General features: G+C 43.9%; 1 protein-coding gene across 1 annotated transcript in view; it reads left to right on the top strand.

The window, feature by feature from the left end:
* Window positions 1–23769, top strand: part of WASF2 (WASP family member 2) — a 47429-nt gene extending 23660 nt beyond the window's left edge. The window contains 8 exon segments of the mRNA XM_063140763.1: window positions 3774–3908; window positions 4916–5069; window positions 7347–7464; window positions 11084–11214; window positions 15908–16063; window positions 17208–17474; window positions 17476–17714; window positions 18405–23769. Coding sequence (XP_062996833.1) covers window positions 3774–3908; window positions 4916–5069; window positions 7347–7464; window positions 11084–11214; window positions 15908–16063; window positions 17208–17474; window positions 17476–17714; window positions 18405–18562 — 1358 coding nt within the window. The 3' untranslated portion in view covers window positions 18563–23769.
* Window positions 23770–25277: the final 1508 nt, after the last annotated feature.

Raw genomic sequence — 25277 nt, 5'->3', positions numbered from 1 at the left:
TGAACGTGCAGGAGCAAGTAAGCGTGCTGGCTCCTGACCGCTCATCGCTTCCACTTTGCTGTACAATCCAAGAGCATTCCATTCATGCTGAGTTCCAAACTGAGAACTCTGGGTTGTCGAGGGAGAAACAACTGAGACTTTTAACCCATGGTTTGTGGTTGGGTTAAAACTGTGGGCTGTTTCTCCATCAACAACCCAGAGTTGTTGGTTTGGAATTCAGCATTGAAGAGAGTGCTCCTGAGTTGTTTAGAACAGCAGAAGCGAGTGAGCGGTCAGGAGCCACCATGCTCTCTCTCGCTCTCTCCCGACTGCTCACAAACAACCCAAACAACTGTTATCTGTGGGTTATTTAATCATCTCAGCCAAGTGTTCAGATGATTACAATCCAGTTCGAAGAGATTTTAGGTATGTGCTTTAATGTGCTTGTATTCGGATTTCTTTTTAAACCAGGTTATTTTTAAAGAGATCGTTAACAATATTTCAGATTCTTAAAACATAACGATTTTTTAAAAACACACAACAGAAATCCACCTGACTGAGCAGAGACTGCTCAGGCATTTGGCCTGAAGTGAACTATTCCTGTGTTTGTTGGTGGCATATCTCTGTTCTGTATATCCCCTAGTACACTGATGACTCATCAGTGTTTACTACTAATAATAATTCATTTACCACAAACTGGACAGTATTGGAACTTGCATAACAGCTGAGTGCTGTATGACAAACACAGGCACCTTGAGTTTGGCTTGGAAATTAATTGGAGCCAGTGGAGTTCTCAAGGACTTAGAGTAATATGTTCCTTTTGTGTTGCCCCAAATTAGCTCCATTATGAACCTTTTGAAGTTTTCAGATTGTCTTCAAGGGCAGCCCCTGTATACGCTAGTGGTAAAGGCAAGTAGTTACCAGAGCATGCAATATATCAGTAAGTTCCCCATCCAGAAGGGGAGCTGGCCAAATTTGTCCCTTAAGAATCCAGAATTTAGGCTGGATCTAGGAATACTCTAAACCTGGAAACTTTTTATTTTAGAGGGTGACTCAGATGGTTGGATTGTCTACTTTCTGGGTTCTTTAGTCTTCCACCGTTTAAAAAAGAAAAGAAAAGATCTGTCCTTTCTGGATTGAGCTTGTTTTGTAAATGTGTTCCACTTCATGTACTCTTAAAAGTTTTTTATGGTCTCTAAAAAGTATAATTAAAAGTTCTCTTAGAATCTCGCATATATGATTGGGGCAGAGAAACACACAATAAAGCTACACAGTGTTGCTTGTTCATATATATATAAAATCCTTAGGCACTTGTGTTTCAGAGTGAGGTAAATGAATAGCAGGAACGTGCTAAATTGGCAGGGGTCTGAGATGGCAGAGTGTGAGAACAGAAATCCACAATTCTTGCAACGTGAATAAATTATGTAGGTAGAAAAATGGAATAAGTATAACATCTATCATATGGAGAATGCAACATATTGGCTTTTGGCAAATCTGGAATCTTTTAGTAGCACCTGTGATAGCAGAGGTCATGTGTAGGAAGCCAACAGGTCAGGAGATGGAGATTGTGTGAAAGGTGAAGGATCTGTGTGCAGTAGCTACACTTGGATTCTTTTTAATTTCTGATCTAGCATGTTACCATGCATCTTTCAGGAGTCTGAAAAAATGTAAAGCCTGTATTCATTCTCACATTGCCTCTGATTTTATACATTCGTATTCAGCGGAGGCTGATGGCTCCGATGTCAGTGAGATGGTAAATCAGCTCCAGTGTTCAGTCAGAACCCTAAAGAAGCTGTCCGAGGTGCTTTGCATCTCAGCCTGCCAGTATCTTAGCCTTTGTCTGTCAGTCCGGCCTCACCCCAGCACAAAAGAGACTACAAGGAGCTGGTCTTGTGAATTGTGGCACCTCTTGGCTTTAACTGTAGCATGGCTGGAAAGCAACGTTGCATGTTTCTCCCAATACGAAAGGGATCACCTATGAAGTTGGCAGACCTAGAAATCCCATATCTGCATCCCCAGGGAGACGTGAGTTCCCTTGGGGCTAGAGACGCCATCGGTAAAATAAAACGTGGTTCAAATGCACGAACAGGTGTTGCAGTTAATCAACAGCGTATGTGCTAAAATCAATGGAAGGGTCAGAATTGCCCCAGAATAAAGCACAATTTCTGCAATAAAAGATCCCTTGGATAAATTACCTTTGATTGAGAGGTCATAGAATTGCAGCCTTCCTTGGGTGTACTTCCAGATGCATGTGCTTAGAATTAGACTGTAAATCTCAGTTATACCAGTAATGTGCGAATACAACTAGAAATGCACACCCAGACTTTTTTACTCCATGGTGAAATAGCTTGAAACACCAGTATGTATGACTGTCCAACTGTATAAGTAGAATGGTGCAATTTCATGAAGGTAGGAATAATGATACTTCCAGATAGAGGGATCCTACTGCCACCAAAAAAAAAGACATTGTGCAACTGTTCCATCTTTTCCTCGATATTTTCTTTATATTTTTCTTCTTCTTTTTTCTTTTCTTTTTTTCTTTTTCCTTTTTTTGTGGAAAGGAAAAAAAATGGAAGAACTGGTGGGAAAACACAAGGAGGGGTAAAAGTGAAAAACAACTAGGTCTGGATCCCCTGTAAAAATTCTGTGGATAATAGCCTAGTCAGTGTGGAGTAGTGGTTAAAGAGTTGGACTGGGAGTCGGGAGATCTGGGTTCTAGTGCTCACTCAGCCATGGAAGCCCTCTGGGGTCAATCAGACATCACGATGGGTCAATGAAACATCACATTTACTCAACTCCTCAGTAGCTTACAGTCACACAACCGTGGAGTTAGAACATGTTGTGTGGGGAATACCTCCTAAAACTCTACCATTGAGTGGAGTTTTCACACTGCGTTGACTGACGTGTTGTCTGAACTGAGCTTTTTTGGCTTCTCAAAACTACTGAACACCTTTTTTAGGTTCTTGGATATCAATGCAAACTTCAAGTACTGTGTAGTTTTGAATTAAATCTTTAATTTTTTTTATTTTTAACTTTCAAGTTCAGGTTTCTTCCTTCAAGCCATTTGCTGAAACTATCTAGTTGGGCAGGAACATCAAACCTTCAGTTCAGAGTTGTTTTCAACCTTGAAAGCACCTCGCTTTTGTTTTGTTTTTGTGCTGCCACCTGCAAGTCAGAAATGACTCTGTGCCCAACTGTGACAGAAAGCAGAGCGTGATGGCGATTTCCTTTTGGTACTATGCAGTGAAGTGAATCTTGTAGAATTTCCAGAGCCCAGTGGACTGCTGCTTTAATTGTGTGCCTGCCTAACAGACGATCCCAGAAGCTAAAGAGATCAGACCCACAAGATGAAGGCTAATGCAACATGATTATCTGGCCCAGGACTGCCTTCTTTAATAAAGAAATAAAGTCTTTACAAATAAATCTTTACAAATGCAGCTTCACTTCCTTGCTTAAAGATGCTCCAGAAGAGTCACATTTAGCCAGATTGGTCCATCAGTTCTCTTTCTACAGGATTCTCTCGTTACTGATGTCCTGGTTGTGAGAGCAAATGTGACTCTTTCAATTGTTCCCCACTGTGAATAAGAGCAGTGATAATACGTATAAAATCTTATTGCGCCTATACATGCACATACAATTTATATAGCGCCCCTCTAGCAAGCAACACTTTATGGTACATTGCAAAATATAACTAAGAAGGAGACCATGTCAGTTTGTTTAGTGATGAGGGAAAGAGCACGTGGCTAATACCATTCAGAAGTGTAATATTCTGCTCTCCTTTCTCTCCTTTCCAGGTAAGTTTGCAGAAGACATATTTGGAGAGCTTTTTACTCAGGCAAACACCTTTGCCTTTCGAGTGAGCTCTCTAGTCGAGAGAGTTGACCGCCTGCAGGTCAAAGTCACTCAGCTGGATCCCAAGGAGGAAGAAGGTAAGGGAGCAAAATGATAAACATTTTATCCAGCTGTGCTAAAGAGCCACACCTGTGGCTGAGAAAGGCTTCTGTGGCATTGGCATGTACTTGAAAGAAGGGTTGGGCACCCTTTATTTGTTTCATGTAATCAAGAATACCTTCTTGCTGTATCATAGGGAGGTCATGGTAATGGCAAAAGCAAAGGGCACTTGCTAGCCAGTCTGCAAGATCAGGAATGTACATGCATGAACCTCATTTAGGAACAGTACCTCTTCCCTTGCAGCTCCCTCCAGAGAGCTTCTGCCTTTCTCCTGATTAAGGCATACAGTTTACCTTTCCTACTGGCCATGTGAGTTAATAGCAAGGATCTCTGAGAAGGAAGAGGAACACAGGGTTCAAGGTGCAAACACACAAGCTATTATCAGAGTGCCCAAGGATCACAATTACCAGCGAGTGCATTGCATTTGCTGTGGGGAGGGTTTCCACCTTGACCTGGCTTTGTGATCTATAAGGCTTCTGAGCTTTATTGGACTCCAGAGATTTCTAGAAGACAGTAGGATTTGTCACAGCCTTCATTTTCTGTTGGAACTTTTTAAGTACTTGATTGACTGGTTATTTGATGAAAAGTGAGGAATTGGGTTTTTGTGGGAGGTTGGACAGATCAAATGTATCCTTACTTTAAGCTTTTCTGAACGCTTATAGAACTCCTTTTTGACAAAAGGGGGCTGGCTCTGTCACCATGTTTTGTTTTTTGAAAAAAGCATTCTGCTATTACTTAAAGAAATTTTTCTGCAGCAGTCTGGTTCCTTACCCAATGTATTGTGGCTGTTGGGCAGATAACTTCTTTTCCAGGGTTCAAACACAGTATCGGATGATACTGTGAAAAGAAGCTTCCTTAGAGAAGTGGCACGAGGATCCATGTTGTAACTGCAGAAAGTGCATTGAGAACAGTAACTGGGAAAATGCCGGCTTAGCTTGTGTTTTTAGGTGACTTCTCAGTTTCCTTTTTCTTTCTTTCCTCTTAGTGTCCCTGCAAGGCATTAACACCAGGAAAGCTTTCAAAAGCTCCACAACTCAGGACCAAAAGCTCTTTGACAGAGACTCTCTCCCCGTGCCTGTCCTCGAAACATACGATGTTTGTAATATGCCACCACCTCTTAACATCCTCTCCTCGTACAGGTAACATGCCTTGTATTCATCACCAAGCAAGAAGGCTGCCCAACCAATTGATAAGGACGATTGTGAAACTGCCTTCTTCCCTAAAGTCTGAAGAGTGGCCCAGCTAGGCCTTAAGATAAATCTACCATCTGATCAGAGCGGGACATGCCTCCCTTAACAGAGGCTAAAATGTTCTGGCCTTTTTAGTTGAGAAGGAAAATATGATAGTGGGGGAGAGAAAGTGGGGAAGGCAACATGATACAGGTTTTTGAGAGGAGATGGAGACAGGGTTTTTTCCTCCTATAATACTAGAACACAGGGTCACTCAATGAACTTGGCACTTGATTTAGGACAATAAAGAAGATACTACTTCATATATCATATTGACTTATACATCATTTCCACAATGACTGGTGGTGGCCACTAGTTTTAGAAAACTTTTTTTTAAGCAATAGACAAATTCATATAATATAGGGGCACTCAGTGGCTATTGGCCCTGACACCTAAACAGAGCTTCCGTCTTCAGGGGCGGCATTCTCTGAGCCTGCTAGAGATAGACAGTGGAGGGCCACCTTCACCATGCTGTGCTTGTGTGGTTCCAGAGGCATCTGGCCAGTCAGTGCTGGTAATAGAATGCTGGACTAGATGGGCCTTTGCTCTGATCGAGCAAGATATTTTTTTATCTTTTCCATTCCCTATTGCAGGGGATGTTTGACTTCATGAGCCTGCAAGCTGGGTTCCCCTAGACCAAACTGCTCAAGTGCCATATTCCCACCACCACCAGCGTTAGCAATATGCTCCCCCACCCATCATATGCAACCATATGGTGGATCATTAGCCTGACTTGATATAAAACGACTTCCTGTATCCCGAAGATAACCTATTGCATATAGGTCCTGGGCCTGATATCACCTGTTGGCTTCCAGTTGCCCATCTCTGCTGTAATGGGGCTATTTATAAGTTTCCTTTGGAAATTATGTGAATGGATGTGGCTGGAAAATTATTTATTTATTACATTTTTATATTGCCTGGTAGCCGAAGCTCTCTGGGCAGTGCACAATTAAAAGCCGTAAGATACAATAAGTATACAATAAAACATTAAAAGTTTAAGAGTGCAATATAAAATCAGATAAATTGCAGTCCAGGGAAAGCTTGTGTGAAGAGGTATGGTTTTTAGGGGGCGTTTAAAAGATGTTACATTTTCCGCATTCCGAATCCCCTGAGGGAGGGTGGGTGCCACTACAGAGAAGGCCTGCTGCTGAGGTTCTTCATGGCGACATTGCGTTCGTTTTGGAATGGCCAGCAGGAACTCCTCTGAGGATCATAACTGTTGTCTGGGTGTATATAAGGGAAGGCGGGTTGCTGGTCCCAAGTTGTTTAGGGCTTTCTAGGATAATAACATAACCTTGTGCATGGTTTGGTAGCTAACAGTCAGCCAGTTCTTTTAACACAGGTTTTATATGAGCATAGCTAGGTGTCCCTGGGGAACTGGGAATTTACTCTCTGATCTAGGTAGTGGTCATATGTTTCGTAGTGATGCCATACGAAAGTGGAATCCTGATAGTACTACATAAATCTCCACTAATGGAAGCCTAGCACCGTCTTTTGTTTGTGTTCATGCATATTCTTCTGTGAAATCCCGCCGTTCCTTTCCCACTGCCATATCTGCAATTTGCAGTGCATATATTTGCACATCGAGTTGCCTGAAGTAGGTGCAGACTGTTCTTCTTGGAAGTGTGGCTGTCTCTTGGCCCCTCTGTCAGGTCTCAAGAGATGGATGCTACCGAAGGTAGACTGTTGTGGTAAAAGCAGGCAGGAATCTCGCTGATGGTCTAATTGTGCCGTGTCCTCCTGTAAGATAGCCGACATAGTTCACAGAGGGTAGGTTAGGTGGTCAGGAATACAGATATTTCCTTGGCTCATATCCATAATTATCTTTTGAACAGGTAAAAAGTAATTATAGATAGCTAGAGGCAGCTGTCTTTGAGATGCAGCTATGTTGCAAAGAAGGGGTGTGTGGGTGTGGGTGTGGGTGTCTGTACACTGTATAAAAACGCTGCCTTCCACATCTTGAAAGCACAGCAAGTACCCACACTAGTGTAGGATGTGACTGAGAGTTGCAAATGGGAAAGGATTAAACCAGAGGTTTTTTTATTTTAAGGTGGGGGCAAGGAATCTTTATTTTAAGGGGGCGGGGAACATGTGTGTCTGCACCAGTTAGCTGCCTTACATCTGGGCTTCAGGTAAAACATTTGACCATCTTGCTGTGTCTATCTGTCTGGCTTTCCTCTTTCCTAGGGATGATGGCAAAGAAGCACTTAAATTCTATACAGATCCATCATATTTCTTTGATCTTTGGAAGGAGAAAATGCTGCAGGACACCAAGGATATCATGAAAGAGAAGCGGAAACATAGGGTGAGATGAAGGGCGTCTTTCTTGTTTTTTAACCTTAACAGAGCAAGGAAGGGAAAACATAAAGAGATCACTACCGTCTGAATCCAGGTAGCTCTTCTTAAAGGTAGACAACGACATTTTTGCCACACACCTGGATTGATTCTTATGGTTTCAGATGAAGTAGGCAACATTTCTATCTAATCTGCTTCATGCTGGCACAGTCATGCCATTTCTTCATTTGCAGGGCTGATATTTAGAGCCTCTTCACCAAGTCTTTAGCGTGTTGTTAACATCTCTCTTCAGTGCCTAAGGATGCAATTCACAGTGGGGTTTATTTCAGAGCAGACATGTATAGGATTGGGCTGCCAGCTATTTACTCTGAAGAAGCTCTGGGTTGCATGCTAACGTACACCTTGTAACTCATCGAATGTGTATCAGGCAGGGATATCCTCACATTCTGCAGAAAATAAACTTGCATTAAAAACCTTTGTGCCCCCCTTTTCTCTGCAATGAGTAAGTGGTGGAGGGATTTTGCTCAGAACTCCTCTTTCCCTGTGCCTTGGCAGGCAGTTTGTTTGGGGAAGAAGGAGAAACGCTGAACACTCCACCCCCACCCCGGTTCCTAAAACAGCCATGGTGGAGTGGGGGCGGGAGGGGAAACAGCCTCTCAACATAGGATGCCAAAAGTTATGCTAGCTGGGCCATTTCCCCCCCTTCCTCCATATGAATCTCTTCAGAGGCAAAGGAGATCAGCTTCTCTTTGCTTTCCCAAGGGCTGTGGAGAGAGGACTGATTCTTGTGTTGGCTGAGCAGAAAGCGCGCCGCGCTTGCTTCTCATGCCTGCAGTCCTGGAGCTCGTGCCTGCATCGCTGCTTTCTGGTACTGGGGATCTTCTCCAGTGGCATGAGGGACGTTTGCATTCACAACTGTCGACCAGCTGTGCTTGTGCCTGTAGTCAGGGCCGGGCAAAGCTGGTAATAGGCCCAGGCCAGGTAGGAAATGTAGGCCCCGTTTCAAACTGCTCATTAAGTATTTTTTAATCAGTTCTAAATACATATGAACTAGAACGATTTATAAAAAAGGTCATGGCAAGCACTTTTATTCAGGATGTATATAAGACACCACTTCTTCACATTCAGAAATGCTGTACGTGCTTTTCTTTGGGCAAATTCATCAACAACAACAGAAAAATCAAGCAACTTTGCCCAGGGGTACTCGGAGTAGGCCCCCTCAAAATCATAGGCCCATGCCAACTGGCCCCACTGGCCCGCCCTCTGCCCAGCCCTGCCTATAGTCTGACTCCTTACTGTTTTTCTACCAGGGTAGGCCCCTGGGATGCCAACACAATTCTGTTCTGAGCCGTGCTTTGAGCAGCAGAGTATAAATTCCTATAATAGATAACTACACCCCGCTTTTGAAATATGGGAAGTGATACTCTGGGCCATGTAGTGCAAGACACGTGCTGTTGCTGCTTCCCCATAGCTGGATCCTGTGGTGCCTTTTGAATAATAAGATTGCGTTAGCAGTTTTTGCCCCAGAGCGACTAAGCCACAAAGAATAACTTTCCAAGTGGTCCAGTAACGTTTCCGCAGCCAGAGTAGTGTAGGATCCAGCTACAGGAAAGTGGCTTTGGTAATGCATAAATCAACCCACTGAAAGCATCTGCCTGCCTGCCCAAATGAAGCCATGTGTAGCCTGCCCCTTTCCAGACTGACTACTCTCTCTTACTGTCACCAAGCTTAACTGTGGTGGTGTAGTGGCGCTAGGGAAATGCTGGTCCATCAAGTCACCGTGCATAGATTTGTGGTGGTGATTTTTTTAAGGCATCCAGAGCAGCTATGGACCACTAAAAGAGCAAACAAAAGGCTTTGAATTGCCTGCTCCAAACACCTTTTTTATTTTTAAACGACACAGTGGGCACATTGGCCACCCTTGCCTTAGATCAAAGTAGGCTCGAGTATAGGGAGTATATAACACTCAGCGGCTCTTACTCTGTGAGTTTCTATACCGGTTACCCCAGTACTGTGTGAGGTTGATACAACTTTGCCCCCCTTCAAGAGATTACACAGATGTGGGAGTTCGAACGCACTGCTTTGGTACCTCCTTGCCCTCCTCATCTGGCGCAGTGGCTTTCAAACCGTATTTCAAGGAACTACTGATTGCCAGTCCTCTCTCCACAGTCTTTTTGGAAAGCAAAGGGAAGCAGATCCCCTTTTGCCTCTGAAACGCACAGGAACGTAAATGTAAATGGAGGACGAGGGTCCTTGTGTGCCATTACTGCTCCTCCCCTACCATTCACAGTTACAGGGGGTATAGGGAGTGTTCTAGGGGAACCTTGGCACCTTCTCAGTTGGTACAGGACAATGATGAGGCTCCACAAGGCTGGTCAGCACCACCCATGAATAGAGGGTAGGGCTACCCCCTAGAATGCACCCTGGAATCCTTCCATGTACAGGTGTGTTGTGGCAGATGCACTGAGGCAGATCTATCAGTTGTTCCTTGAAGGTAAGAAGCAACGCTGCTGTTTTCCTCTGCGTTTCAGGTAAAGCTTCTGGGAATTGAGGCAGGATTTTGGGTACAATAGTGGCTCCTCTTACTGTTTCAGCCCTCTTGAAGTCCAGAACAGGGGATAGCTCTGTGTGATAGCGCACATGCTTTGAATGCAGAAGGTCCCAGGTTCAATCCCCGGCTTCTCCAGTTCGGGCGAGGAAAGAATCCTGCCTGAAACCCTGGAGAGGCGCTGCCAGTCAGTGTTGACAATACGGGGCTTAATGGATCAATGGTTTGACTCAGTATAGATGAAAACGAGGAAGTTAAGGAAACAGGTAAAAATGCAATTTTATATACTAAAATATAACGTTAAAAATAACTTACACAGAGCATTCCAGAAGTACAATAATACAACAAGACAATCAGAATGCAAGACAGAAAATGCTCAGTAAACTTGTTCCATTTGGCCAGGCGCGTTTTGACCCTTGGTCTTCCTCAATGGCCAGTTTGCCAAGCTGATTAGTACTGTGGGCTATTTTCTCCCAGGGCTGACTTAAAAGTCCCCCAAATTAAACGAAATCAGACATCGCTCCCCACAATATACAGTATGAGTCCAAATATTCAAAGGAAACCCATGGAAGGTCTTCCAAACAGCCACTGCTCACAAGCACGCAGTAAAAGGCAGCCGGCTATGTTCCAAATCTCTGTGTCTTTGTACAACGCCCCTGCAGATTATTGTGGTAACCACAGTGAAGGGGTACTGTGCAAATTGCAAATCTTTCCCTGTCACAGAAACCTACCTCTAAATGGAGGACTAGCCGACTAGTTAACTGCTTGGTTAGGACACCCAGCACCTTAGCTGTTGAAGTCTTTTCTTATAATTTTATGAAGAAAATCTCCAAGTCCCACACCCTGGTACAGTGGGAAGCTTTTAGAGTAGCTACCGGGTCCTGTGCCGCTCTGTATTCTCGAACTTAATAAGATTTGCTCTGGCAGCGAGGAAGCCACTTTTTAAAAGTTCCACACGATCCTCAAGTGTGTGGCTGGGAACATCTTTACTCCGGTCAGTGGAATGAAATAGGACACACCTACACCCTTTTTGGAGTCTGTTCTAAGAGGTTTGTTTTTTCTATTTTGATTTATGTTATAGAAAGAAAAGAAAGATAATCCGAACAGAGGAAATGTGAATCCTCGGAAAATCAAAACCCGGAAGGACGAATGGGAGAAAATGAAAATGGGACAAGAGTTTGTCGAGTTGAGGGAAAAACATGGACCAGGAGGGTAAGAAAAACTAGAAAGCTGAAGCATGGCTGAACTGAACTGCTCTGCAGTTCCTCTGCTTTCCCCTTGCAGTCTTGGGCCTATCAAGAGCTTTTAGGTTCTCCCAGGAACGCATTTGACGATGTTAACATTTTATGACCAAAACCCAGTCTAAAACAGGTAACATACATTTGCATCTTGCTATGCCTCTGTGACTCAAGTTGGGTGACACACGATGCTTAATAATTGGGCATGGACTAAGCAAAAGGGCTTGAGCTGGACCATGACCGTGTAATAAACTCTGATCGGTCGATTAAAGAAAAGGATTTTCGCCATAGAGCTCAACCTTTGATTTATCCTTGGAGTAGTTTCAGTTTAAGCGCAGTGGCCAGGTCCCAAAGAACCAACCATACAGCAAGTTCTGTGTGTCCAGGGGAGCTTTATGTTTCAGCTTCCTGAACAGCTGCCCCTCTGTCACAGGGCAGCCCACATGGAAACCTGAGCGGCTCTCAAACTGATGGAGGCAGTCCCTTCAAAGCCACTGAGAGTCACACTAAGCATGTTCCAGCTTAGCCATGCCTGAAGTAGCTCTTTGGATCCTAGCCCATTTCCTCCTCTTTTCTGGTTCTGTGTCTACAAGGACTTTGGAGCTGATAACTAACTGCCAGCCTTTTGGTTTGGTAGCTTTCTGGAGTCTTGTCGCATTCTGCTCCCACCAAACCCTCCTTGCGCCTAAATACTACATGTTCATAATCTGCGTAATTCTGAAACCAAAGGAAACGTACAAGAGAGGAGGGAAGCGAGCAAAAGGAGGATTGTAATGTGTGTTACGCATACAGCAGTAGTCCGACAGCCATCAGCCTCTGGACAGCAGTAGTCCGACAGCCATCAGCCTCTGGACTTGCGCGCTAGAGCTTAGAGCGACTGCAGGTTGCTATAGGGACTAATGCTGGCTCTAAGGTTGCTCTTGCTCTGGCTTTCTGAGATCAGAGTCTGCAAACCAGCCATTCCTCGCTTGGAACATGTCGGCTACTCATTAGAAGGGAGCTGTGCCTGCAGAATCCAACTTGAGGATACTTCCATCACCCAAATGCAGCCACAAACAGCACATTCCTATTTGGGCCCAGCACTTAGCTTGGCACTTTGGACATGGTGTTCTGGCACTCTGAATAATTCTCGGCTAGTTCGCTGGCAGCATTATGTGCTGTAGCTTTTTACCCTGAGAAATAAACACACGAGATGGTTCTGTCCTTTCTTTCTGATTTTTCCCTTGGCACTGAAGTTAGAAGTGGCCTGGTTTAGTAGCATGTGTCCTTTTTAGTTGAATCCATAGATTGAACAGAATTGTCTGTTTCAAAGACGAATGCTACAGCAGGCAGGAAGGGGAAGATGGTGGCAAACAGATTGTTATGTTTAATGGCCACTTTCCCCATTATTATTATTATTAAAAAATCGGCTTTCTGTCCGGCGCACACACAGTGAAACTTCCTCCCCCTTTAAATTTTCCATATAGTTCTTTTTTTTAAAAAAAAACCAACCCCATCTCTCCTCTGTAGTGGGCATTTTGTTTGTGGGTTTAACTTTTGGTGCTCATTTTAGCTGTCAGTGAATTGCTCAACTGCAGACTGGAGATGAACATTCCTGCCTGTTGTGAACATTTGTGCTTGAAAGAGCCACGTGCACCCCAACTCCTTTTCTCCCCTCTTAAAAACTTCAAAGGAGAGAAACCTGTCTAACGATACCTCTAGAATGGTGGTCTTTTGGTGTTGCGAAAGAAAAACCTTTGGCAGTATTGGAAGAAAGTTGCCTACCCTAGACTGACGCTCTCCAGATGGAGTGGGCTGCAGCTCCTATCCTGCCCCAGCCAGCCTGGCAAAGAGCCATGGATTAAGGGAACAACTGCCCAGAGCTGGGCCCTGCGTTCTACCAGGCCATGATCTCCGAGGTTACTGGAAGAGAGCTTCCCAAACAGACTCATTTTTCAGAGGCCCTGAATGTGTGCCCACTTGCATTTATTTTCCACACTTATTTGCTCTAGCAGCGAACTGGAAATGTCAATTAGGTATCTTGAAAGGCTTTTTCATTGTTTTGGCAACCAGGTGAAACTTGAATGATTCTGCATATTATTTTTCCATCCATCCTTCGCAACCAGCGCCTGTCAGTTTAAGCATATAGCAAATTTGTAAACAATAAATGAGCATTAAGCGGAATCGTATTTGTGCTGGTACAGACATAATTCTGGCCACGTTTAGGGGGCTCTTCTCTAATGAGTTTGTGTAACTTGCCTGTATTGGTCTGATTTGGTGTGGACTCACATGTCTGCTTTTTCTTCTCCACAAGGTTTTTTTTCCATGTACATGTTTGCCCCTTTCACAAGATGCTGTTTCATGTGAAGGGAGGCCAATTTTTTTATTTAAAAAAAAACCCAGCGTTGGGTAGAATATTGTTTGTAATTCCACCACTGCTCATTCTTAAAAATACTTGCTAAAGTTAATGTTACATTATTTCTAACTATATCCATATCTGGTTAGGTCACTTTCAAATATGTAGTCAGGGACCATGAAGCTCCAAGGAATTTAGCTCCCTTTTATCACACTGCTGCTTATCTTTGGGCCTGTTCAGACAACACACTAAGCCATGGTTAGGGCTGCTAATTCTTTTGCAGCAAGTGGTTAATGAGCATGGTTAAACTGTGGTTAAGTAGCCACCAAGGGTAGGAAAAATATGGTTCACATGACATGCTAAGCCATCATAGTTAGTTCAAAACGCTTAACCATCATGGCTTAGCGTGTTGTCTGAACAGAGCCTTTGTAAGAATACATTGTTTTGAAGCTAACTACATGTCCTTCCTGGACTGTGCCATTTCACATTGCAGCTGGATGATCATGTGTTGATACATTTCGCATTTTTCAAAAACAAATGCCTGCACATATTTTTAGTTACTTGATGTGCTAGATTTCTATATCGAAACAAGATTATTTTATTTGTTTATTTGATTCTTACCCCGTTTTTCTATCAAAAAATGGCACTCAAAGCCCCAAACAATTTAAAATCGATTAAAACAATAAACCACATTAAAATACAATAAAAACATAACAATTACAGAATAAAAACAGCAACCTACAGACCCACTTAACAGACCAAAGGCCTTCTTTAGTCAAGTGGGCTTCGCCTGCCATTGGAAGGATAGCAGAGAAGGGAGCAAACCTCACCTTCCTTGGGAGGAAGCTCCACAGCCTGGGAGCAGCTCCCCAAAATGCCCTCTTTTCCGTTACCACGAAATGTGCCTCTGATGGTGGCAGTCTCAAAAGAAGGGCCTCTCCAGAAGATCTTGGCCTTGCAGGCTCATATGGGAGAAGGCGGTCTTTCAGGTAGCCTGGCCCCAAGCCCTATAGGGCTTTATAGATCCTAACCAACACTTTGAATTTTGCCGAGAAACAGCCTGGGAGCCATTGAAACTGATGTAACAAGGGAGTAACATGCTCTGTGTAACTGGCCTTGGTCAACAGTCTGGCTGGGCATGCTCCTGGTGGTATCACCTGGACCTTTGGCCCAGTTGGAGTCCACCAGGAGAAGAGCCTTTAGTGTGGTGGGCCCTTCTCTTTGGAACTCCCTGCCCCTGGATGTCAGACAGACGCCAACAGTAGGCTGCTTCCAGTGCCTCCTGAAAACAACTCCTTTCCAGGAGGCCTTCAGCTGGCCAACCTCTATCTTTATTGGTCCTTTGTTTTAAATTAAACAACTTTAATTTGCTGTTTTAATCTTTCTTTGTACTGTTTTATTCCTATATGCACTGCTCCGTAATCTATTTTAGATATGGAGCAGTATATAAATATTGATGATAATGCTAATAATTCTGGACCAGATGAAGTTCAAAGCCATCCTCATGTAGAGCACGTTACAATAGTCCAAACATGATGCCGCTAAGGCATGCATGACCGTGGCCCGATCAAACATCTTTAGGAAAGTTTGCTTTTCATTTGGAGGGAGTTCTTGACATGTCGGGGAATATTCAAACATGCAACCATCTGCAGTCTGAAGTGATAATAGTCCAGAAAGAACTGTGCACTATAAACCTTGCTGTCTTCTGTCACTGCCCTGGCAGTGTTCTTCCTAACACTTGTTTACTGTCATGCTTGAAGGACTTGTCTAAAATCAGAATTACAGGGGCTGAAAAAGACCTGAAGGCAAACCTAATGCAGCCTTTCCCCCTGAATGTTCTCATGTCCCCCTCTCACCATGGTCTCCTTCATAAGTTACCCTGTAGCTACTTGCGTACGTGCACAGGATAATATATATGCATACTGATGGTAACTCATAACCAGAAAAGGAGCGAGCCAGGCTTACCTCTCCACAAATGTCTACACAAGGAAGTTTTTAGTATATCATGGAAGTAGCTCCAGCAAAAAAGAACCAAGCCTCCACATCTTGGGGAAGGGGGAACAGACACTGGCCGCAGGTGTTCAGTGCTCTGTAAGAACACAGAGTACGAACAGTTTCTCTCAAAAGACTTGCAGTCCCAAATTTTCAGATATTGGGAAATTGCACAGCACTAGAGTGGTGCTGTTCTCGATGGCAACTACTTGTCCATTTTTTTCTGACTTTAATTTGCTGAAAGCATTCTACACTTGGGTGTTGTTTTCTTGTGGAGCCTCAGCACAGAAGGATCTTGGCTGGGACGGTGTGTGTCATATAGTTGCCTTTCTGTTTCTAGGTATCCCTCTAATATGGTGTATCAGAACGGCAGCATTGGCTCCAATGAGAGTGTCGATGCCAGCTACTACCCCCCTCCTCCGCAGCCAGATTCAATTTCATCTTCCCCCCCTTCATTTACAGAGGATAATCTCCCACCACCACCAATGGAGTTCAGGTAAGCGCTTCTGAAGCCACAGTAGGTAGAACATGCAAATATATCATCAGCCAATTTCTGATACAAGTGCTCAGGAGAGATCATTGATGGACCTATTATTAAGCCTCATCCATGAAGTCTGCAGAAGTCGTTTGGCAGGAGAATTGACCATTCAGGTTTTTTAAGCCTTCTTCTCCTTCTCCTCCTTCCGTCTCCCTCCTCCTCCTCCTTCTTCGTAGTAGTAGTAGTATCCCGCCTTTTGCCCAATACTCTATAAAATGGCATGCCAAAAAGGCAGTTGCCCCCACGCTTCTTTGCCAGATGAATTCTCCTTTTCACTTAAGCTGCTGCTTAGGATTGTTTCACGCAGCACATTTATCCAACGTGTAGGGGGGTAGGGAATGTGTTAACACTATTGTGTGAAACGCAAGTGTGTATTGCTGTGATTCAACATGTCTGGAAGCCACCATGAAGCAAATTTGAGAGGCACAGCTCGAGTTAATCTCCGGAGTGGGGAAGAATTTTACTAAGGGGAGTAGACCACTGTTTGAAAAAGATAGGTGAGAAATTCCTTTCATTACTTATAAGGACTAGGAATTTTAAATGAGAACAGATGTTTCTGAGATCCACATGTTTGAGGGGTCCAGATAAACCGTTGCAATTTTATGTCGCTTGTCCTATTACTAAAGCAAGATCAGATATATTGTCTGGCATCTTCAAGGTATCTTTGGTAGTGATCCCTGTACCTTAATGGGAAAATACTATTGTGGAATGTTGGGGTTCCAAGGAACCTCATTTTTTGCTGTAACTACATTTTTTTTTTAAAAAAAAATCCTTCTGCTAGGATTATCTTTGAGCAAACTGTGCTCAAACTCTTTTCACATGTTGCATCCATTGAAATCCTTCCAAAATCCAATCATTGGATGCAGAACAGAATATTACCGTGCAACTCCTAAATTCTTGGATCTCTTAGAGGCAAGAGTGACCTAATGAAATCAAGGCTGGTCGAGGTGGGTCTTGGGTGATGTCAAGAAGATCTGAAAAATAGAGATTTCCTTTGCACCACAGTGGACGTCCTTCGCCAAGCTCCCATTTATGGTATTTGCAAGACTAATAGAACCCCCCTTCTATCTCCCTTTCTCCTTCCTAATCTTCATTCCAGCAGCTATCAAGCACACAACCAAAGCAATTCTGGAGGGCTGAGAAAACCCAGCCTAGTCAGCCCAAGCCACCCTCCACCGGCTCCACCCATTGGCTCACCACAGGGGGCCAGGCCAGGCTTTGCACCGCCTCCTGCACCACCACCACCACCGCCGACGATGGGCGTTCCTCCACCACCACCACTTGTAGGCTTCCCAACTGCAGGCATCCCGCCGCCGCCATCCCCACCCTCCTTCCCACCTCACCCCGATTTTGCTGCCCCTCCACCGCCACCCCCCTCCAGTAGCAGAATATGCTCTTGTGCCTCCACCTCTGTCACCTCAGCCAGCAGGTGGTGCCCCGCCCCCTCCTCCTCCCCCACCCCCTCCTGGTCCTCCTCCTTCGTCTTTTGGTGGCCTGGATGGTCCAGAGGCTCCTGTCCCACAACCAGATGCGGTGTCCTCCAAGCCCAAGTCCTCGTTGCCTGCTGTTAGCGAGGCTAGAAGTGACTTGCTTTCTGCTATTCGCCAAGGTAAGGCTCTTCTCATTTTGCCTATCCAAGACTTACCCTCTGAAACTAGACATTTTCTCTCCATTGGGGGGTTTGGGGGTGTTGTTGTTATAAGTTTGTGGCTACTAGACCTCTCTGGCCCTTAGCAAGTATGTATCGGAAGTGCCTTCAGCAAAGCTTCCTCCTCTGATTCTTTCAGGATCTCCCTTTTGAACCTTTTCCAATTTCACCTGTGGATATCTTTGTACACCACACATCCAGGCGGTCTAACACCCACACTTTGAATGCTCTTTGCTTATTGCTCATTTGGGTTCTTTGGTGCCAGCAGTAGGATTGCTCTCTGACTTGATTATTTCATTTCATTTCTAAACTTAAAAAGGGTTTAAACAAGATAATAACACAAGAGTAAAAGCCAAAGTAAAAAGTAAAAAAGTGCAAGAACGAAAAAACAACAGTACAAGAACGAAAAAGCATGTTCACAATTTTTAAAAAAACACAACCTAAAGCATTCTTATATGAAACTTGAAAGCTAGCTTTGGGATTATTTTCAGTTAATAAAATATCTAATAGAAGTATTTCGCTATTTCTTGATTTTTGGGTAAACTGGGTCAGTATGCATACAGAAATTCCCGGGGCACTCTGCAAGATATCACTCAATGTCATTACTCCCCAGAAGGGCCTTCAGTAACCTCTTCCTTCCTTCCTTGCCAGGATTCCAGCTCCGTAAAGTGGAGGAGCAGCGTGAACAGGAGAAACGAGACGTTGTGGGCAATGACGTGGCCACCATCCTTTCACGCCGCATCGCGGTAGAATATAGCGATTCCGAGGATGATTCTTCAGAATTTGATGAGGACGACTGGTCCGATTAAATGCCTGCCCAGCCTCCAAGCCATCTTGGGGAAGAAGGGGCAATGGAAGAGAGAAGCCCACATAACATCCCAGATTGCCAAAACTTTTTTTCCCACTTTTCTCTCTCTCATCCAATAACCAAAGATCAGTGCACCAGATTTCTAAAACCATTTTTTCAATGATGGATCTTGTGCCTCCTTCCAAGCAAGAAGGAAAATGAAACTAAACTCAGATCTCCAGATTCTCAGGGTCTTATAAAGAAAAGAAAAAAAAGTCTGGTTAAAGATTTCTCTTGGGTTGGGAAGGTACAATTTTTGTAAGGCTTAAAATTGCAAGACCTGTTGCAGTCAAGAAGTGTTCTTCAAGATGACTAGCATCTTGAAGGGAAATACCCTTGTAGGCAATGCTCTTTTGCTTTGCATTTGTGTGTCAGGCATTGGAAATACTCAGCAGTAACTTTCCTTCTCCAGTCAAATTGGGGAATGGGCTTAAATTTCTGCTCCCAACCCATCTTTAAATGCTGACTTCAAATCCTAAAGCAGATATTTTGAGAGAGTTGCACTATATACAGTTAGGATCTTCTAAAAATTGATCCCCCCCACACACACAAAGTCCTGTTACAGCACTGTGTATGCCCCCACCCCACCCCAGGAATGACCCAGAGGATACAGTCTTTTTGAATGGTTCCATATTGCCTAACTGGTCTCCTTCATAATGTAGTTGGTACCACATAAATTGGGGTGAATATTCCACCATATGCCACAAATAGGAATCCATAAGCACTGGGCATGGTCTTGTATTGCAGTCTATGGAGTTCCACAGGGGGTCCATAAGTGAACCAGGTGTTGTTGTTTTAAATTACAAGGAGGGGACGCTTTATGCTGGAGGCTGAGCTGCAGCAAACCCAAGCCATTAGCTCAAGTATGCTGCCTCTCCAGCTAACAAATGGGAGCTTTCAGTAATAAAAGGTATCTGTTGATGGACCAGGTTGGTCATCTGTAATATACATGTAGCCTGCTTTACGAGCTTGCTTTAACCCTTCAGTAGTTAGTTCTGAGATATTTTATCATTACTGTTAGAGGATAAAATCTACAGATCCCTAACTTCAATTGCAAGGTTGGTTTATAGAGAGAACTGTTATAGATGAAGGTCTTAACTAAGGTTTAATTAAGCTCCAGACAGCAACATTAGATGCACATGCCTCTTTCTAGAAGGGGCCTTTTAAAACAGCTTCTCTGGGTTTTCTTGACTGAGAGCTGGCATGCAGAGTATCAAGGGGCAGGTCCGTAAATTTATCTGTGGATCCTGGGGACTGGAATGATGCCGGCCGCTCCCATAATGAGGGTTATGGGATTGCGCATGGCAGCAGAGTGTGCTCCTGTTTTTCCCCCCTGGTCTCAGGTTCTTTACCCTACTGTATGCCTGTCCTTCCTTTCTCACTAGGATGTGCCTTATAGTCACTTGCATACACCAAAGGAAAGCTCTTACAGGTAAAGAGGTTGTCTTGTTCCTTTCTACCTTGTGTTTTCAAACCCTTATTGCCTGCCCACTTTCTTTAAAGAACTTCTGATGCCAAATCATAGACCAGAGCTTAGTGTTGCATTCAGCCAAGGGACCAAGGAATCAACAGCAGGCAAAGCTTTGCTTCAGACTGAACTCAAACCCCCGGTGTGGGGAGAGGGGAGAATTCATGTCTAAACTGCCCTGGGGTAGCTCCTTCAGACATTCCCTGCTGTAAGTCTGGTGCTTTTCCTTGTGGCACTGAGCAGCCTTAAACCCATTATGCCTGTATGCTGAGGAAAGGGCGACAGGCCCTTTGCTGGTGGGTTATGAAGCCTTACAAAGCACTCTAAATCTTAGAACACAAGATACTTACAGAAACGGTTCTAGGCTCTAGGTTCTCTTCTATTTATTGGTCCTAAAGAAAAAGATATTTTACGTGGCAGAGGGGAGAGCCTGGATGCTGCTTTTACATAGAACATGTATCCTAGAAAGTGCTGTTACCTGCTGTGATTTGGAACACAAAGTTTATGTTCAGGCACGAAGATCGCCAGCTGGCTTATAATGGGCTGAAATGACCTCAGTCTGTTTTGTAATCTGCCTTCTATCGCCTCCCAGTCTTTGCAACAAAACCTGCAGCTTTGTCACTAGCATTGAGGAATGATGCTTGTATGTGGCCTCCTGGGGCATCTCTAGACCTTCCTGGAGGGAGTGGGGAGGCGAGATCCTCCCCCTCAGTCCACACACGGCATGTGAAGTCCTGGGACAAAGGAGGACATCACGCCCGCCATTTTTAAAAAAATTGAAGATGAGTGCACGAGCACTCCATCGAAAAGGTAATTTAAGGAAAAAAAGATCCCCTCCCCCCCTCCCACCCCTGATGGGCACAGAACTCCTGAAGAGCCCCATGCCTGGTCCCTGGCTCCTTGCATTTACTCACGAGGAGCCAGGATGGCCTCCCACACATCCTGTGGTCTCGGGACAATCCCAAGACTGGAAAAAGTTGGGATTAAAGCTGTCCTGGTTATCCCAGGGAAAGAGAGGGATCATCCCTCCCTGCGCCCGGGATCCCCTGTGTGTCATGTGCGTCAGGGTGATCCCTGGGATAAACACTGGTGTAGACATGCCCCTGGTTATTCCGGTATGAACAAATAGTCCGCCATGCAAACCAGGATAATGAATAATGGGCTGGGTTACCCATGAATACACAGCTACCATCATTTTGTACTGATGATTTTGGTAGTAAGTGTGGCTGCTTTCCCATGCCCACTGGGTGGCAGTTTCCATCTGAGTGGGTTATCAAGTCTACACAACGGGGTGGGAACATAGTGGGCATCCGAAAGTAATTCAAAATAACATCTGCTTAGACTTCTAAAAGACTGACAGTGGTGCTAACTCTGTTGGCCTTCAGAGATGGATATAACAAACAGAATATTTCAACCAGGACTTCAGAATGAAGTTAGTAGTAGCTCGAGGCTGTCCCTCCTAAATCTCAATGGGGTTTCCTCCTTTCCTGTTTAAAGAGGTGTAATTCCCTGCTGAGGAATGACATGACAGTAAAAACTCACTGCAGTGAGCCTGAAAGAAGGGATTGGCTGTCCAGATTGCCCTACGTTTGAATGATAACAATCTTGCCCAGCCTCTGACTCACCAAGCTGGTCACAGTCCACCAGACATGTAACGCAGGACCGGCCGGTCAAATGCGGGACAGCATCCCCACCCCTTTGTGGGACAGCATCCACAACCCTTTCTGGCAGTTCTAATCAAGCACTCAAAACAGTTTCGTTGAGCCTTCTGATCCAAAGCAAACAATAACCATGGATTAACCAGAATCTAAATAGATGCTTGCCAGGAAGGATCTCCAAAGCCAGCTTTATTTCAGCCATTCTGACTTTTGTCAACCTTGGGGTTGGTGGTATGCCACCACCACTTGCGTTGTGCAGAAGCACGCCAGTTACTCAGCCTTGCTTTCTCCTTTTTACTTCACAGTATGTTTCTTAGTAGGTCCTTTACCCCTTTTTAGAGTTTTTCTGGCTTTGATTTTTAAGTGTTCTTTCTCATTGTCCTTTGGTCCAATTCTTGACTGCAGCTTCCCCGCGATACAGTGTGCTGGGTCCAAAACCTCTTCTACAGTCATTGAACTTTTCATTCCTTTCTTTCCTTCTCCATCACAGCTGACCAAATCCAAGGAGCAGAGCCCTTGAAAATCCCACAGAGCTGTGCCAAGCAGCCTTTGGGGAAATCCAGGACTCTTAAACTGCCTGCTTGGGGAAAGGGGGGCAGAGTCTTTTAACAGGCTGCCCATGCCTTCAGAACCTCAAGCTGTATCTCGTTTGATTTCTTTCATCAGTGCTTTTTTTAGAAAACAAAATCTTGGAAGTGTGGGAAGGGCTAAGAGTCTGATTATTTTTTATTTTTTGGTATTGCAGCTTTTAACATGATTCATTTAATTGATTTCAGAAACTAACCCTTTTTTTTCCTGTCTAGAATGATAGATAATTTCTATAAGTGCCTTATTTCATATGACACAAGTGATATTTATAAGAGTAATTATTTCAGATGTATCATTAGGGTGAACTGTAACAAATGATTGATATTGAAGGAATCCTCCTTCTTTTTTAATAAGCAAACATATATATCCCTAAATGGTTGGCTGATAGAAAAGAGATACCAGCAGATGTGCCTTGGTGTCAGTGGGAGAAAACAGTTGCTTAATTCTTTCCAGTGGAAAAGGGTGTTCATCAGCCCCAGAGCTGGTTCATACGCTCCTGAACGCCAACACTGATTTCCCACGCTGACGAGCATTTGCATTTTCACATGCTGGTCGGGCATGAGGCATGCGATCAGGCAACCTGTTACACATTGAGAAACTATGATATGCCCAGAATTGGTTGTTAACATGGACCATCCCTTCTCCAACCTGGTGCCCTCCAAATGTTTTGGACATCAACTCCCATCAGCCCCAACCAGCATGGCCAATCATGAATTCTGGGAGTCGTAGTCGAAACCATTTGGAAGACACCAGACTGCCATAGGCTCATGAGGGAAAAGAGGGAGAAAACACCATGAAAAGGCTACAAGAAAAAGAGGCTACAAGCTCTGGTGCTAAGAAATGTCAAAAGATTTTTATTTTTATCCAAAATATTAAAACGTTCAAAAAAAAAAACATTCAACCAAACTTGTACAACGCGTTGTACAAGTTTGGTTGAAGGGTTTTTTTAAAAAAACATTTTTGTATTTCAGATAAAAATAAAGAAATTTCTTTTGACATTTCTTAGCACCAGAGCTTGTAGCCTCTTTTTCTTATGTCATAGGCTCAGCCTATAGGGTAGGTGCAAACAAATCTGAATTTGCTGGGAAATGCTGTAATGACCCCACCCTTATTCATTACTGAGTTCAGTAGCACGTATTTTTCTGTACAACCTGTTTGCCAGGTGCCAAATTCTAGTTTGTTCTCCTTGGGTGAGGAAGGGGAAGTAGCATCATCGAATGCAGTTACTTCTCCTTTGGGACACTGGTTTAGAATTTGGCCTGCCTTGTTCATCTTATTGCCTCTGATTGCAGTTCTTAATCCAAACTTCTTAAAATATTGCTTTTATAATCTTCTCAGTCTTGTCTGTCTCTCTTTTCTCGAGGGACGTTTTGTAATGTACATGTGATTGAAAAAAAATACTTTTTACCATGTAAACTTCAAAGAAATGATAAATTCTTTCTAGCCAATCGACAATTGTCTTCCTATTACTTGGAAATGAGGGGAATAGCAGCGTTGTTGGGAGGTACAAAGAGGGGAGTAATGGTTCATCTTGGATCATTTGCTCTGTCTCAGGACTGGAAATCCTCTTAATTACCGCTCTTGGAATATACTGGACTGTATCTCCACAAATCTCTGCTGGGTTGTATCTCTGCACCTACATAAAAGCTTTATCATTCTAGGTTTGTCTATGCAAATCTTCCCTTGAACACTCTTGCCCCAAATAAAGAGCCTAACCTTTTCATCTGTTTCCAGTGAGTTACTGAGCCTGTTCAGAGAACATGCTACGCCATGGTTAAGCCACTAAGCCTTTTTCACCAAATTGTTAGTGAGCGTGTTTAAACCATGGTTATGCAGCCACCATGGTTAGGAATGGTTTACACAACATGCTAAGCCATAATGTTTAGCTCAAAATGCTTGACCACTGTGGCGTAGCATGTCATCTGAACAGGGTCACTGTAAAAACATGAGAAATGATATTACTGGATCAGAATAAGGGTCTCTCTCTCCTCTCTACTCCAGCACTTTGTTTCCAACAGTGGCCAGCCAGATACCTATCGAACCCAGTGAAGGTGGAGTTTTGGAGTGGTTGACAACCCACCCAGAACCCATGGGCTGTTTTAGGGTTGTGGGTGGCTTGTCAACCATCCCAACAACCCACCCTCGCTATGCATGTAACAAGAAGCTACGGCGTGCCCCTCCTGCACCCCAAATCAACAAAATGACAAGCGCCGTCCAACTAGAAGCCCTGTGGGGAAATTTGCCCATGGTGGCATCTCCTTATGTATGATCCAGGTCACTCTGTCTTGATAGTGCTCAACGCCAGTTTTCCCTCTTCGCTTTATTTGGTCTCAGGTGGACCCAGAATTTGTCTTTGATCCCTTTGTTTAAACCAAGAAATGCGAAACGTGGCCCTTCAGGTGATGTTGAATTACAACCCCCGTCATCCTTCACCATTGGCTGTGCTAGCTAGGACTGATGGGCATTGCAGTCCAACCCCATCTGTCGACCGCACATTCCCCATCTCTGGTTTAAACTCTATAAAAACTCAAGAGCCCAAACCCTCAGCCACTTGCCTGCCCACCTATACTATAGGGTCTGTTTACAATACAGATGCCAATAACATGAGTTTCTACTTGCCCATAAAGTTCTGTGGCTTATCAAATCTTGGTATAATTTCAGTCAGTTTCTCCATTTCAGTGATTATGACTTCTCTCACAGCCATTCAGAAATCGCTTGTGCAAGAAATTTGGGGGTGCGGAAGGAGCAAATGCCCTCATTTTAAAAATTTACTACTGCCTGCACAATTCTTTATATCCTTGGCTTATTATAGTCAATAACGATTTGTACTTCATATTAAAGAGGTAGTAACACATCAAATCAAAGATTTATTACAGTCATAAACTAGCGTAAGTACCAACTAAAACCAAAATTTAAAACATTTACATCAACATTTCCTAATCTTACTGCATTTACTTTTCGTT

The sequence above is a fragment of the Elgaria multicarinata genome, chromosome 13, assembly GCF_023053635.1.
Source record: "Elgaria multicarinata webbii isolate HBS135686 ecotype San Diego chromosome 13, rElgMul1.1.pri, whole genome shotgun sequence".
NCBI lineage: Eukaryota > Metazoa > Chordata > Lepidosauria > Squamata > Anguidae > Elgaria > Elgaria multicarinata.
The sequence above is the reverse complement of the archived record's forward strand: the minus strand, read 5'-3'. Positions and strand labels throughout refer to the sequence as shown.